Genomic DNA, 16926 nt, shown 5'->3' on the forward strand with positions numbered 1-16926 from the left:
AGGTCAGAAATGGGGACGTTCGCCGATGATTGCACAGTGTACAGTTCCATTCGCAACCCCTCAGATAATGAAGCAGTCCGTGCCCACATGCAGCAAGACCTGAGCAACATCCAGGCTTGGGCTGATAAGTAGCAAGTAACATTCGTGCCAGACAAGTGCCAGGCAATGACCATCTCCAACAAGAGAGAGTGTAACCACCTCCCCTTGACATTCAACGGCATTACCATCGCCGAATCCACCACCATTAACATCCTGGGGGTTACCATTGACCAGAAATATAACTGGACCAGCCACATAAATACTGTGGCTACAATAGCAGGTCAGAGGCTGGGTATTCTGCAGCGAGTGATTCATCTCCTGACTCCCCAAAGCCTTTCCACCATCTACAAGGCACAAGTCAGGAGTGTGATAGAATAGTCTCCACTTGCCTGGATGAGTGCAGCTCCAACAACGCTCAAGAAGCTCGACATCATCCAGGACAAACCACCCTATCCACCACCCTATACATTCACTCCATTCACCACCGGCGCGCCGTGGCTGCAGTGTGCATCATCCACAGGATGCACTGCAGCAACTCACCAAGGCTTCTTCGACAGCGCCTCCCAAACCTGCGACCTCTACCACCTAGAAGGACAAGGGCAGCAGGCACATGGGAACACCACCAGCTGCACGTTCCCCTCCAGGTCACACACCATCCCGACTTGGAAATATATCGCCATTCCTTCATCGTCGCTGGGTCAAAATCCTGGAACTCCCTACCTAACAGCACTGTGGGAGAATCTTCACCAAACGGACTGCAGCAGTTCAAGAAGGCGGCTCACCACCACCTTCTCAAGGGCAATTAGGGATGGGCAATAATGTTGGCCTCGCCAGCGACGCCCACATCCCATGAACGAATATATTAAAAAATCCATTTTGGCCTCCTCAGTTATATTTCTGGTCAATGGTAACCCCCAGGATGTTAATGGTGGTGGATTCGGCGATGGTAATGCCATTGAATGTCAAGGGGAGGTGGTTACACTCTCTCTTGTTGGAGATGGTCATTGCCTGGCACTTGTCTGGCACGAATGTTACTTGCCACTTATCAGCCCAAGCCTGGATATCCCCTCCATCACAGAAGCTAGTCTTCAGCCAATTTGATTCACTCCACGTGATATCAAGAAACGGCTGAGTGCACTGGATACAGCAAAGGCTATGGGCCCCAACAACATCCTGGCTTTAGTGTTGAAGACTTGTGCTGCAGAACTAGCCGCGCCTCTAGCCAAACTGTTCCAGTACAGCTACAACACTGGCACCTACCCAACAATGTGAAAAATTGCCCAGGTATGTCCTGTCCACAAAAAGCAGGACAAATCCAATCCGGCCGATTACCACCCTATCAGTCTACTCTCAATCATCAGCAAAGTGAAGGAAGGTATCGTCGACAGTGCTATCAAGCGGCACTTACTCACCAATAACCTGCTCACCGATGCTCAGTTTGGGTTCCACCAGGACCACTCCGCTCCAGACCTCATTACAGCCTTGGTCCAAACATGGACAAAAGAGCTGAATTCAAGAGGTGAGGTGAGAGTGACTGACCTTGACATCAAGGCAGCATTTGACCGAGTGTGGCACCAAGGAGCCCTAGTAAAATTGAAGTCAATGGGAATCAGGGGAAAACTCTCCAGTGGCTGGAGTCATACCCAGCACAAAGGAAGATGGTAGTGGTTGTTGGAGGCCAATCATCTCAGCCCCAGGACATTGCTACAGGAGTTCCTCAGGGCAGTGATAAGGCCCAACCATCTTCAGCTGCTTCATCACTGACCTTCCCTCCATCATAAGGTCAGAAATGGGGATGTTCGCTGATGATTGCACAGTGTTCAGTTCCATTCACAATCCCTCGGATAATGAAGCAGTCCGTGCCCACATGCAGCAAGACCTGGACAACATCCAGGCTTGGGCTGATAAGTGGCAAGTAACATTCGCGCCAGACAAGTGCCAGGCAATGACCATCTCCAACAAGAGAGAGTCTAACCACCTCCCCTTGACATTCAACGGCATTGCCATCACCGAATCCCCCACCACCAACATCCTGGGGGTCGCCATTGACCAGAAACTTAACTGGACCAGCCACATAAATACAGTGGCTACAAGGGCAGGCCAGAGGCTGGGTATTCTGCAGCGAGTAACTCACCTCCTGACTCCTCAAAGCCTTTCCACCATCTACAAGGCACAAGTCAGGAGTGTGATGGAATACTCTCCACTTGCCTGGATGAGTGCAGCTCCAACAACACTCAAGAAGCTCGACACCATCCAGGACAAAGCAGCCCACTTGTTTGGCACTCCATCCACCACCTTAAACATTCACTTCCTTCACCACCGGCGCACTATGGCTGCAGTGTGTACCATCCACAGGATGCACTACAGCAACTCACCAAGGCTTCTTCGACAGCACCTCTCAAACCCGCGACCTCTACCACCTAGAAGGACAAGGGCAGCAGTCACATAGGAACAACACCACCTGCACGTTCCCCTCCAAGTCACACACCATCCCGACTTGGAAATATATCGCAGTTCCTTCATCGTTGCTGGGTCAAAATCCTGGTACTCCCTTCCTAACAGCACTGTGGGAGAACCTTCACCACACGGACTGCAGCGGTTCAAGAAGGCGGCTCACCACCACCTTCTCAAGGGGAATTAGGGATGGGCAATAAATGCTGGCCTTGCCAGCGACACCCACATCCCATGAACGAATAAAAAAAAAATCATCACTTTTCTCATGGATTCACTCTTGCCCTCCACCCTATCTTCTTTCCTCCGCCCCCACCTTTTTTTCTGGCTCTGTACTTACTTATAAACTATTAAATCTCTAACTTCTTCCAGTTCTGATGAAAGGTCATCGACCGGAAATGTTAATTTTATTTCTCTCTCCACAGATGCTTCTGAGTGTATCCAGCATTTTCTGTTTTTATTTTAGATTTCCAGCATCCACAGTATTTTGCTTTTTCATAGGAACAGGAGTCGGCCATTCAGCCCCTCAAGCCTGTTCCGCAATTCAATTAGATCATGGCTGATCTGTATCTTAACTCCATCTACCCGTCTTGGTTCCGTAACCTTTAATACCCTTGCCTAACAAAAATCTATTAATCTCAGTTTTGACATTTTGAATTGACCCCCAGCCTCAACAGTTTTTTGGGGGAGAGAGTTCCAGATTTCCACTACCTTTTGTGTGAAGAAATGCTTCCTGACATCACCGCTAATGGCCTAGCTCTAATGTTAAGGTTATGCCCCTTGTTCTGGACTCTCCCACCAGATGAAATCGTTTCTCTCTATCTACCCTATCAAATCCTTTAATCATTTTAAATACATTAATTAGATCACCCCTTACTTCTCTATACTCAAAGGAATACAAGCCTAGTTTATGCAGCTATGAATTCAGTTAAAAAAAGTCATCGAATCTTACACTTCAAAAAGCAATTAATTTGGTTGTGACATCCTGAGGACATGAATCATAGAATCTTACAGCACAGAAGGAGGCCATTCAGTCCATCGTGCCTCTGTCAGCTCTTTGAAAGAGCTATCCAATTAGTCCCTTTCCCCTGCTATTTCCCCATAGCCCTGCAAATTTTTATTTTTCAAGTATATATCCAATTCCCTTTTGATAATTATTATTGAATCTGCTTCCATCACTCTTTCAGGAAGTGCATTCCAGATCGTAACAACTCGCTGCGGAAAAAGATATTCTCCTCATCTCCCCTCGGGTTCTTTTGCCAATTATCTTAAATCTGTGTCCTCTGGTTACCGACCCTCCTGCCAGTGGAAGCAATCTCTCCTTAAATCTGAAAATAAAAAGCTGGTAACAGGAAAAGTGACCACGGAGGTGTCAGAATGTCATTAAAACCCAACTAGTTCATTAATGTTCTCCTGTCCTTACCTGGTCTGGTCTATATGTGTCTCCAGTCCCAAACCAAAGTGCCCTCTGAAGTGGCCTAGTAAACCACACAGTTGCATGAAACTGCTTGTGGTTCAAGAAGGCTGCCCACCACCACCTTCTCAGGGCAACTAGGGGTGGGCAATAAATACCTACATCCTGAGAAGAAAGGGAGCAGGCATGGTAGTGATGCTTCCAGGGTCAAATAGCCTGCTAACACACACTTCTAAGCTCACACATGAAGAGTGGCCACTCGGGAGAAGTACAGAAGGGTGTCCCTTCCCTGTGGAACTAAACCCAGAATGAGCTGGCACCATCAGGAGAGGAAGGGAGAAAAGTTTTCTGGGCTGGGGGAGGCGGGATTGTTTCAAAGAAGCAGCATTTTCTTTGTTTAAATGTCACAAATGTTAATGGGACAACTCTTTCACACATAAAAGCAAAATCTCACCACTTGCGTGATACATTTTTCAAACACAATTGATGGAGGCCTTAAACCGGGGATAATGGGCCATCAGATCTGAGTGGAGAAGGAGCCCAATAGTTTACTGTGACATCTTATAATGATTTAAGCCGTTTAGCTCGATGTCTACCAATTACACCCAAGGCTTATCTGTCCTTCAGGCACACTCTGCTTCAGCCAACACCAGCCTGCCTTCCCTCCCTGTAATTAGACCAGTTTCTGCCAAGATGGCATTCTTCCTCAAAACCATGATCAGCGAAAAAATGAAAAATCTGGGAGGAGGAGGAGGAGGAGGAGGCGAAGAGGAGAAGACGGAGGAAGGGGATGGAAAGCCGACCCCAAAAAACACGGGAATGACCAGGGAAGAGTTTGAGGAATACCAACGGCAGCTGGTGGAAGAAAAGTGAGTGCTACAACGGAGAGTAAAGGGATTGAAAGGGAAAGTGTAAGACTGTGGGAACCGAAAGGGCAGTTTTAAAGATAAACACAAGTTAGGATTAATTTTTTAAAATTAAATATGAGCACACAAAACAATGCAGTTTCAAAATTTAACACCGTGTATATTTTAGTGAAATTCTAAACTTTCCGTTAATTCACAAACATCCTTTCACTCTAAGGTACAGTCAGCATACACTGTCATTAAATATTCGTAACAAGAGAAATGTAGTTTGGAAATAAGCACATAGCATTGTCTGAATCACTCCCATCGATATTGTTAACTGGAAAGAACGTCGTTTGCTTAGAGTTGGATTAGAATTTACAAACAGTGGCTTCAATAATGATCTGTACAAAAATAGTCCAGTCAGTTATAGGTAACACAGCCCCAGCTCAATGTACACAGCAGTACTTACTGAGTGCAGATTGGCCCTGGCTGTTTGAAAACCAGTCAAACACTCACCTTTTCATGTATTAGTGCACCCATCTCAAGGAATGAAATAATACAAAGTGTTAAATGCACTAAACCATACACACCAGGATGGTGTCAGGTTCGATCCCCAATCTGTACTCAGCTGATGCTACAATTGGCCTCAGTGCCCCTGGGCTAGGGAAGGGAAATAATCAGCCAGAGTTCCTGCTTCTGATTGCTGTCCATTAATCCCTGCTGGAAAATTTACTTCCGTGGACGTCAGGTGAGACTTGGTCAGGCTCAGCCACAATACCTCCCACAGTCAAATAGCCTGCTGCCACCCACTGTCTAGGACCATACACGGTCACTTGGGTGAGGTACTGGAGGGCAATTGGCACCTTGGGAACCCATACGTCAGTAAGAGTCCGCACTTTTCGGGGTGGGGGGGGGAGGAGAAAATACTGGAGCAGAGTGAGGGGGAAATCATTCAGGGTAATAACTCTGTGTTAGTGTCAGTAAGTGTAAATTAATTTGTAAAAATCTTTGACTCTGCATAATTTTTGCTAAAAATACTCACTTTTGATATATTAATTTTCTTATTAGTAATTATACTATCAAACGTAAAATATTAAATTAGGCCCTTTTTCTTAGAAATTCTTTCTGTATTTCAGCTTTACATTGAAAACATTCTGATAAACTATTTCTTCTTTGTTTTTCCCCCTCTTTCACTTATCTCTCTATTTTATTGATACTACTATGGTCAGTGATCCTCTGAACTTTCTTCTATTATTCCTCCTAAGCTCCAATAGCTCACCTACACACTCCTCCATCCTCTTCACTGTGTCTCCTATTCTAACTCATTATTTCCCTTAAAACTGCAGAACTCCGTCTTACATTCCCTTCCCTTCCTCCGATAGTTTACAAGCTTTTAAGTCTCACCTTCTCTCCTCCCCTTTGCACCCTCGGTGTGTCTTGCCTTGGTCCTTCACCTGGGGTTGTTCAATAAAAAGCTGTGCTGAAAACCAAGTGCCTGACAGCTCTGTTCACCTTAACAGGTGCACAATTACCCAGTGTCTAGGCCTTTGTACATTTGAATTACCTGAAGTGACTGGCTGCTGTGAGGGGATACACTGCATTTGATGCAGTCTGAGTTGTGACATAGTTTATGTCAGGTCATGCTGGCTCTCCCTTATTTTCAGTTAACTGAGATGTGTGTTTACATTCAAGGGATAATTTTGCCCAGGGCAGAATATTTGTTTACGGGTGATGCCACAGCCTCGTCTTCAATCAACATCCGCTCACAGGAGACACCTGTTAGCAGGACAAATGTAAGGAATCTTACAACACCAGGTTATAGTCCAACAATTTTATTTTAAAATCACAAGCAGGAGTCACTGGATAGTTGTGGATTCAAGTCCCACTCCAGAGACCAGAACACAAAATCTAGGCTGACACTCCAGTGCAGTAGTGAGGGAATGCACCATTGGAGGTGCCATCTTTCAGATGAGACGTTAAACCAAGGCCTGGTCTATCCTCTCAGGTGGATGTAAATGACCCCATGACATTATTTCAAAGAAGAGCAGGGGAGTTCTCCCCGGTGTTCGGGCCAATATTTATCCCTCAACCAACATCACTAAAAAAATTATCTAGGCATTATCACATTGCTGTTTGTGAGGCCTTGCTATGCACAAATTGGCTGCTGCGTTTCCTACATTACAACAGTGACTACACTTCAAAAGTACTTAATTGGCTGTGAAGCACTTTAGGACATCCTGAAGTCGTGAAAGGCGCTATATAAATGCAAGTTCTTTCTTTATAGCGATCAGGAGTGGGAATCCTGGCTGAATCCTTACCCTCACTGGTCTGGGGTGATGAGTCCGGTTGTACTGCCTCCTCCACCATCGCAGAGCAGAGATCAAACCTGGGACCTTGGTGGTCCGTGTGGGTGAGGCCCACAACAGGGGGTGCTGAGCTCATCTGTTCAAAGTTTGCCATTTTTCCTCTTGCTTTATTACTTAAATATCCTGCCTCCAGTTTGTTCTCCGTCAGTCAGGAGGGTGGTGGCAGAGCTCTCCCAGAGGGAAGCAGTCAAGAAATTTGTTTTGAACCCAACACTCTGTGGATTGTAGAGTAGGGACCAAGAGCATATCTAGCACTGAGGCCTGTCCGGTCACTGTACCAACACCTTTATTGGACTGTGAGGTAACTGTGATGGAGATACGACTGGTAAATCATCCCCACAGATCAAAACAGTCCAGATCACATCTGTGAAGCATGCACTCTGCATTATGGGAATATTGTCCTGGTATATAAGCTGGGTTAATGCTGCCTGGGGCTTGCCCAGATAGTGTCCACACATGCCGGCAAGTACTCAGCTCAAACATCGATAGAGCCTCTCTTGGCAAGTTCACATCACCATGGTCTATGTTGAGTACTGCTGGACTGCCTGGAGGCAGTGGGGCCTTTCCTGGTCTGATGTCCTGGGACCCTGGTGTGTGTGTATGTGTGAGCAGTGGGCTTTTCCTTTCACACAGTCAGTGCCGTTCGACATCAGCTACACTTCTGTCCACTTCATAACATGGAGCACACTGCTGATCCGAGATGCTCCCCCTAGTGGCCAGGATCAAGAACGGCTGAAATCAGCCCAGAGACGGCCGAGGCAACAGACTGTCTATTGACACCACTGTGTCAGCCATTGAGTTGGAGGCAGGCCGGGACTTACGGCAGGACTCACAGCAAACAGTCTATTTTACAACAAACAAGGTCTATTTAGTGGTGTCACTATATGCAGCCTAAATCTTATTCAGGTAACGGCCTTATTGTCTCAGTGGTAAAATGCACCACCCAGTGTGGTACTGAGCCACACAGACCAGGAAGGGCCCAGTTTGATCGCCATCATTTGCCATGTTAGCTCTCAGTCAGGGCGCAGAGTAGCAACATGGTCATTACAATTATGCTCAGTGGCTAAGGAAGGGAAGAATCAAGCAGGGCTCCCACTACTGATCATGACGTAGTGACCCTTGCTTACAGCTGCATGTATGTAAACATCTGATGAAGACAGAATTGAGCTTGGCTGCGATGCCCCCTGCGGTCCAACAGCCTGCCGACAATCACTGTCCAGCCAGCGAGGAATGGACGAGGTACCAGAAAGGAGCCGGCACCTGTGGAACTATTACTCCTTCAAGAGTCAGTGCCTTTGAGAGAGGAGGGCCAGGCTCGAATATTGGGGCTGTCACTAAATGATTAGGTAAATGAGTGAGCTGTTCCTTTCAGTTGGGTGCACTATTTGGGAAAATCCCATTAACTTACAGTGCTAGCCCAACATGATGCCACAGTGGTGGGAGGACTGAATAGCAGGAGGTACAGTTGCCTTTAAAAGTAATGAAAGCAGGCATTACTGTTACACTGTAAGTGTTAGCTAATATAACATAATATAATTCCCCTGCATAAAGTTCAAGCCAACCCAACGAGAAAAACGGTTACCAATTCCTGTAAAGGATTCACCCACATCGGTCAATTTTTTGTTGTTGAAACATCTATATTTGAGGAAATACGGTACTTATAGTGCCAACAAACTGGGCTAAGTAACCTTCTATTTTACGAAGCCAGGTAACTAGTGCAATCCAGGATTTGAGGCTAAACTTTGACAGCAGCGGCTTAGGGTGAAAGAGCTTTAGCAGGATTTACACGGAGCAAGTAACCAGCCTCTGCACGAGCAGAGAGAGAGAGACAACAGATAAAGCAGGGACCTCACACAAATGAGCTGCCCAGGTTACGCCTGCAAAGAACAACGATTTTTATTTTAACTTCAGTGTCAACAGGCAGTGCTGTGGTGCAGGGGTGTCCAATCTTTTGCTTTGGATTTTAAACTTCTCATCCTTGTGTTCAAATCCCTCCATGGCCTCAGCCCCTCCCTATCTCAGTGACCTCCTCCAGCCCTACAGCCCTCCGAGATCCCTGCGATCCTCCAATTTTGGCCTCTTGCACATCCCCGATTTTAATCGCTCCGCCACTGATGACCGTGCCTTCAGCTGCCTAGGCCCTAAGCTCTGGAATTCCCTCCCTAAACCTCACCGTCTCCCTACCTCTCTCCTCCTCCTTTAAGATGCTCCTTAAAACCTACCTCTGTGACCAAGTCACCTGCCTTAATATCTCCTTATGTGGCTCGGTGTCAAATTTTGTTTGATTACGCTCCTCTAAAGTGCCTTGAGATGTTTTACTATGTTCAGAGCGCTATATAAATGCAAATTATTGGTGTTGTGGGCTGCACAGGTGCATCCCGTGAAGCCACTGGGGTCACGTATAAACTTTAAAGCCACTAATTTACATATCTCAAGTTACTGATACTAACAGATCTTGGCGTTCTAATTTACAATTTACCCACCTACGGTGTCAGCCATGGCTCAATGATAGCACTCTCACCTGAGTTAGGAGGTCATGGGGTCCTCATACTGCAGAGACTTGAGCACCTAATCTAGGCTGACACGTCAGTGAAGATGTATTGCGCTCTCGGCAATACCATTTTTCAGATGAGTTGTTTAACAGGCCCTGTCTGCCCTCTTAAGTGGACCTATGGCACGATTCAGGGGAGTTCTTCAGCAGGGCGGGACCCAGGACTGATCCCCAGGGAACTCTACAACTAACAGCAGGAGGGGAAGTGCAGGACTTATATATTCAATATAATAATACGTGATACTCTTTATTCATCACCCAGTGACACAGGTAAGGTACAGGAAATAAACCCAGCGTTCCCATTCACATTTAGAAAGGACTACAGTAAAATCTCACCTTGCTAGTCATTGACACTTGCTGGGTACAGTTCCACGAGCACCCCCACCCTCTAGTACCTCAGCCAAGTGGCCATTTTGCAGATGTGAACTGAGCCACACTAGCAAAGTGTCAGCAGGCCATTCGACTACGTGCGTCCGAACCACACAGCACACTATCCCCTCTCAGGGACATTGTGGCCAATTGTAGCATCCCAATTGCTACTCATAGGAACAAGAGTAGGCCAGTCAGCCCCTCGAGCCTGTTCTGCCATTGAATTAGATCATGGTTGATCTGTACCTCAGTGATCTAAGACCTCTGAGTGTAATTGCCAGATCAGTGGCAAATTAGGAGCAATTCTGTAAACTTATAAGATCCAACTAAGCTGGATTTGGACTCTGGCTCCAAAGGTGAAAGTGCAATGTCTAACCCACTGCAACACCCAGGCAAATCTGACAAATATTTCTGACAATAAGCAGAATCATACCCTATCTGAATCTTTTTCATTGCAGATTAAACCAAATCAAACCAAAGTCGGAGCAGGGAATGTAGAACCCAATCAAGCCTTAGATTCTGCATTTAAAATGTCATTTCCTTCCCATCCTAGAATTGAACGAGACAACATGTTCACCCAAAAGAAAGCGGAAAGGGCAACTGTGCGAGTGCACATGAGAGAGAAATACCGGCTACGACAGGTAAGGTACAGGAAATAAACAGGTACGGTACAGGAAATAAACCCAGTGACACAGGTAAGGTACAGGAAATAAACCCAGTGACACAGGTAAGGTACAGGAAATAAACCTAGTGATACCTGTAAACCCAGTGATTCCTGGAAATAAATCCAGTGACACAGCTATCATCGAGTTACATCAAGTCTACAGCACAGAAACAGACCATTGCACCACACGAACCTCCTCCCTCCCTGCTTCATCTCACCCTATCGGCATACCCTTCTATTCCTTTCTCCCTCGAGTGCTTATCTAGCTTCCCTGTAAATGCATCTATGCTATTTACCTTATCTACTCCACATACTTACCACTCTTTGGGTAAAGAAGTTTCTCCTGAATACTCTATTTGATTTATTAGTGACTATCTTATATTTATGACCTCTAGTTTTGGATTCCCGACAAGTGGAAACATTTTCTCCACATCTACCCAATCAAACCCTTTCATTATCTTAAAGATCTATGTCTGGTCACCCCTCAGCCTTCTCCTTTCTAGAGAAAAGAGCTCCTGCCTGTTTAGCCTTTCCTGATATGTATATCCTTTCAGTTCTGGTATCATCCATGGGAATCTTTTTTGCACCTTCTCTAATGCCTCTATATCCTTTTTATAATATGGAGACCAGAACTGTGCACAGTACTCCAGTGTGGTCTAAGCAGGGTTCTATACAAGTTTAACATAACTTCTCTGCTTTTCAATTCTATCCCTCTAGAAATGAACCCCAGTGCTTGGTTTGCCTTTTTTATGGCTTTATTAACCTGTGTTGCTACTTTTAGTGATTTGTATATCTGTACCCTGAGGTCACTTTGCTCCTCTATCCCGTTTAGACTCTTATTATCCAAGCAGTATGTGGCCTCCTTATTCTTCCTACCAAAATGCACCACCTTACACTTAACTATATTGAAATTCTTTACCAATTACACGCCCATTCTGCCAGTTTATTAATGTCTTCTTGCATTTTGACGCATTCTTCCTTTGTATTAACTACACCCCCCAATTTGATGTCATCTGCAAATTTTGAAATTGTACTTCCGATTCCAGAGTCCAAATCATTAATGTAAATTGTGAACAACATCCATAGACGTTCCCCTGACCACTGCTTTAATCACCTCTTCAAAAAATGTACCAATGGTCACAGCTACAGTACAGGAAATGTACCGACGTTTCACAGGTACAGTACAGGAAATGTACCGACGTTTCACAGGTACAGTACAGAAAATGTACTAACTGTCACAGGTACAGTACAGGCAATATATCGATTGCCACAGCTACAGTACAGGAAATGTACCGATGTTTCACAGGTACAGTACAGGAAATGTACTAACTGTCACAGGTACAGTACAGGCAATATATCGACTGCCACAGCTACAGTACAGGAAATGTACTGACGTTTCACAGGTACAGTACAGGAAATGTACTAACTGTCACAGGTACAGTACAGGCAATATATCGACTGCCACAAGTATAGTACAGGAACTTTATTGACTGAAACAGGTATGATTCAGGAAACGTACACAGGTATAGTACACACAATGTGCCAACTAACTAGTACAATATAGGAAATATACCAACTGAAACAGGTACAATACAGGCAAGAATCAACTGTAATAGGTGCAGTACAGGCAATCTATCAACTGTCACAGGCACAGTACAGAAAAGATACCGATTGAAACAGGTACAGTACAGGAAACATACTGACTGTAGAAACTCTTGGTCCTCTGATGGCTCAGTAGGTAAATGCAGTGCCCTGTATGGCAAAGGGATATCTGGGCCAGGAAGTCCCAGCTTTGTTACCTAGTCTATGCGGAGTTAGGCAGGACAGCAGTAGGGCTGCTACAATTGGCCTCGGTGCCCCTTGGCTAGGGCCAGGAAAATCAACCAAGGTTCCTGCTTGTGATCACTATCCAGTGACCCCTGCTGAAGAGTACTGCTGTGGGTGTTAGGGGAACACAGGATAGGGCTCAGCTCTGACGCCCTCCACAGTTGAGCAGGCTGCGGACACTCATTGTCTGGACTAATGTGAAGAATGACCACTTGGGTAAGGTATCAGAGGGTGGCTAGTGCCTCTGGAATATGTACTGCAGTGAGAGTCAGGAGAGGAGGAGAGATCATTGGAAACAAAAAACACAGAAAAAAAAATCAGCGCTTAAGTTTTTGCCTCGTGTGTCTGGCACAGAGCCCCTCACGTTGGGAGCACATATCAGGAATACGGGCATATGCTTAGTTCACAGGCACATGACTTTCCATCCACTAATCTTCCGATCTTCAGTGAGTCGAGGGGTGGAATGCAGGAAAGGACATAATGGGTTAACGAGTCTTCTTTTTCTTCCTGCGCTATTCAGAGTGAGAAGGATGAGAGTCAGATACAGGTGGCAGGGGGCGATGTGGATCTGCCCGATGACCTAGCGAAGATGGTGCAAGAGGATGAAGAGGAGGAAGAAGCCAATAATTCATTTCTGGGGACCATTCAAAACATGGACTTTGACACCATCAAGACCAAGGCGCAGGAAACATTCACCGACATTAAACAGACGGCTGAGGAGAAATGTTCTGTGATGTAACGTTGGTTAAATCTGTAACGTACTGAAGCTCAGCTGGATGAGATTTCCCCATTATTACGATTGATGTTACAAGGTCTATTTGAGGTATTGGAACCAATAGAGAAACACGTTAACATTGTGTGATACACTCTGCTGGTTTTAGTTGCTTATCCTCCAGAAATCCCCTCCATATGTTTGGGTGGGGGTCTCTAAGCCAATCTGCATCTAACCTCCCTGAAGTTAGATAAGTAGAGTGGGTCCTGGAGAGTTATCAGGCAAGCAGAAACGCTGCCTGTGTGTATTGCTTATTAGTTTGGTTTGGAGACCCTTAACCATAGTAATGGGTTTCTGTGTGTGTGTGTGTGTCACACACCCACCTGACCAAAATAAAACCCTTCATTGATCCCCTCAAACTACCTGCACCTGTAACTTCCAGTAGTGTTACTAGAAGCACTCTCTCCATACACAGCTCAGATTTGGAAGGCCAGAATCTAGAATTGTACAGCTGGGTGTTTTTCACAGAACCCTGGATGCAGTGTGAAAATTTTACACACGCACCATTACACACGAGTGATATGCTAGTGACAACACTGAAGATGATAGGTTAGCACAGTTTTTACTGGAGGGCCGGATGTAAGATCATTTTCCGGTATCTCACCCACGTGGCCATTTTCCTGTAGCGGCCTATTCAGTGATTGTCGACCACGAGGTGGGAGGGGCAACAAGCCGAGCCTGATCCTGTTCCCGGCCAGTGTTCACACACTTTCCTGGATTATGATCAGGAGCGGGTATCCTGGCTGATTATTTTTAACCCCTCTCTAGCCCATGAGTGCTGAGGATAATTGTAGTGCAGCTAATTGCTGCTGCTCCTAACTCAACAAAGACACAAAGTGCAACCTGGGACCTTCTCACCTGTTCAGTTCAGTTCTATAGCTTTGATCACATTATCTCCTCCTTGCATCCTCACAGTGTTGAAATGGAGACTCATCACACCGTCTCCTACTCGCACTCATTCTTTCTAAGGACCTCGAAACTGTGGAACTCCACACTTCCCTCACTCTTCCCTTCCTTTTACAATTCACGGGCTTTTAAAACCCAAACTTGGTGTCACCTAACCATTACTGCCTGATTCACCTCACCATCTCAACCTTGGTCGTGTCCTGCACTGTAGGTCTTGGCCCTTCACCTGGGTTTCTCAATAAAACTCACACATCTGGGCTTTGAGTTTAAGTCCTTCTCTACATCGCACCAAAATAATACAGCAATACACATTAAAAAGGATTAAAAATGAGGAAGCAGGTTTGTTTTGAAAATGAAATTTTGTGTTCTGTTATTCATGTCCCTTTACTATAATATTAGGCCCTCAGTGCATGAATCCAATTTACTGTTTTTTTAACCATTAATTAAACACTGTGGTTCTATCCTCTTTTGGAGTCATAGGATTCAGAGATCTTCCTTTTCTCAGTAAAGGGGGAATCTTTACAGGGGTATGGGGGAGTCTAGTGGGACGGTCACCGCTCTTCCACGTCTACAATCTGGGTTCAATTCCAGCCCAGACCCAAAGATTGAAGGTCTCCTGTCTGCTGCGTGTGTTCTATTTGGAATGAGTTTGAGCTCCCTCAGTACAGCACGGGATCACAACACAAAACTGTGTTATACAGGGTTGGGGTTGGGACAGTCTGAGCGGAGCAGTGGGGTCGAGACAATGGGAGCGGAGCAGTGGGATTCGGGCAGGGGGTTTGAGGCAGTGGTCTGAAATCCCTCCCTGACCCTGAATTGGTAGCAAACCCGCCTGGAAGGATATCCAGCTCTTGGTGTGTGAAATTCTCCAGCATCATCATCCCTTCCCTTGGTCACAAAAAGAGGAAATAAAGTGTAGATATTGGTGAAGGTTCTGGCAAAGTGATTAATGAACAGAGTTTTCACTGTTAAACTTCACACACTGAACTCAGGTGTGATTCTGAAAAACGTTTGCACTGGAAACAATTGAGGATCTGTATCCTGTGGTATAACAGAAATTGCTTTGTACCAGATTACCTGCATTCAGCAATTTTGCACATTTGATTTTTGGTTTCACTTTGAATTGTTCGCTACTTTCTTTTGTGAATATAGAATAAATAGACAATGTTAATTCAGCTCTGACTATTCTGTTTTGTTGTATTTTTATTTATACTCATCAATTTGATACAATCACTGTCACCATCAATCATTCCAACAGCACGGGTTAGATACGGAGCAATGGTTTCTCCACACTGCCCCTTCTAACACTCCCAGGTCAGGTTCAGCACGGGATAGATACAGAGTAAAGCTCACTCTACATTGTCCCATCAAACACACCCAGGGCAGGTACAGTACAGGTTAAATACAGAGTAAAGCTCCCTCTGTATGGTCTCATCAAACACTCCCAGGATACATATAGCACAGTTTAAGTACAGAGTAAAGTTCCCTCTACAATGTCCCATCAAACACTTCCAGGACAGGTGTAGTACGGGTTAGATACAGAGTAAAACTCCCTCCACACTATCCCATCAAACACTCCCAGGACAGGTACAGCACGGGTTAGATACAGAGAAAGGGCTCCCTCTACAGTGTCCCATCAAACCCTCCCAGTACAGGTACAACACGGGTTAGATTCAGAGAAAGGGCTCCCTCTACAGTGTCCCATCAAACCCTCCCAGTACAGGTACAACACGGGTTAGATTCAGAGAAAGGGCTCCCTCTATAGTGTCCCATCAAACCCTCCCAGTACAGGTACAACACGGGTTAGATTCAGAGAGAGGGCTCCCTCTACACTATCCCATCAAACACTCCCAGTACAGGTACAACACGGGTTAGATTCAGAGAAAGGGCTCCCTCTATAGTGTCCCATCAAACACTCCCAGTACAGGTACAACACGGGTTAGATTCAGAGTAAGGGTCCCTCTACACTATCCCATCAATGCCTCTCAGCCTCAACCCCAGAGGAGTGCCCCTCGTGCATCAGGTTTTCATTTCCTACATCTGCTGTCCCCTGACCTAATCTAAGTGAGATTGCCAATTTCATCCCAATTTATATTAAATTGAATCATAATACAGTGCATTTGTACCCACTAGGAATTGGGCTGAGATTCCCCAGCTCCTTTCACTTAGGACCTGTATAGACGCTAAACAGAAGAGACTTTGATCTGACCAATCTGGCCAGGATTTGAACACAGGTCCCAGAGATAGAAGGTCGGTATCTAACTGACTGAACCCCCTGCCCTTCCTTTCAATGGAGGCAGCCATGGTGACTACAATTTGTATTTTATACACTTTTTATTTTCCATCAAACTCACTGTTCTTCACTTGGTAACACAATGATTGTATGAGTAGCAACCTGCCCCAGTGAGTGAGGCAGTACAAGTTGTTCCTTACCCACACAAGGGTTACCAACACTTGTTTCTTTAACTATTTTCTGATCTTGTGTTTGACTGACCCGGAGAGAATGTTCCTCTCTTTCCCTTCTATCCCTGTGAACTGCAGCCTTTAAAACAGTAGAATTGATGGCAGGAAGCATGTCTTATTGCAAAAAGCCGGATGGTTTCTGGGTCAGGTTGGGAAGCAAGAATTCTGGAGTCATTAAGAGGCAGATAATGCTGCTCGGTGGGGGAGGGGGGTGAGCTAGATGGGCCATGAGCCCCCTCATCTCTGCTTATCTTTG

The 16926-nt window shown here is 45.6% G+C and overlaps 1 protein-coding gene across 1 annotated transcript; it reads left to right on the top strand.

Moving 5' to 3' along the window:
- Positions 1 to 4597: 4597 nt before the first annotated feature.
- Positions 4598 to 13268, top strand: LOC137299738 (complexin-4-like). The gene is made up of 3 exons (XM_067968678.1): positions 4598 to 4773; positions 10592 to 10679; positions 13050 to 13268. The coding sequence occupies exons 1-3, from the start codon at positions 4598 to 4600 to the stop codon at positions 13266 to 13268; spliced, it is 483 nt and encodes a 160-aa protein (XP_067824779.1).
- Positions 13269 to 16926: the final 3658 nt, after the last annotated feature.

The sequence above is a fragment of the Heptranchias perlo genome, chromosome 29, assembly GCF_035084215.1.
Source record: "Heptranchias perlo isolate sHepPer1 chromosome 29, sHepPer1.hap1, whole genome shotgun sequence".
Lineage (NCBI taxonomy): Eukaryota > Metazoa > Chordata > Chondrichthyes > Hexanchiformes > Hexanchidae > Heptranchias > Heptranchias perlo.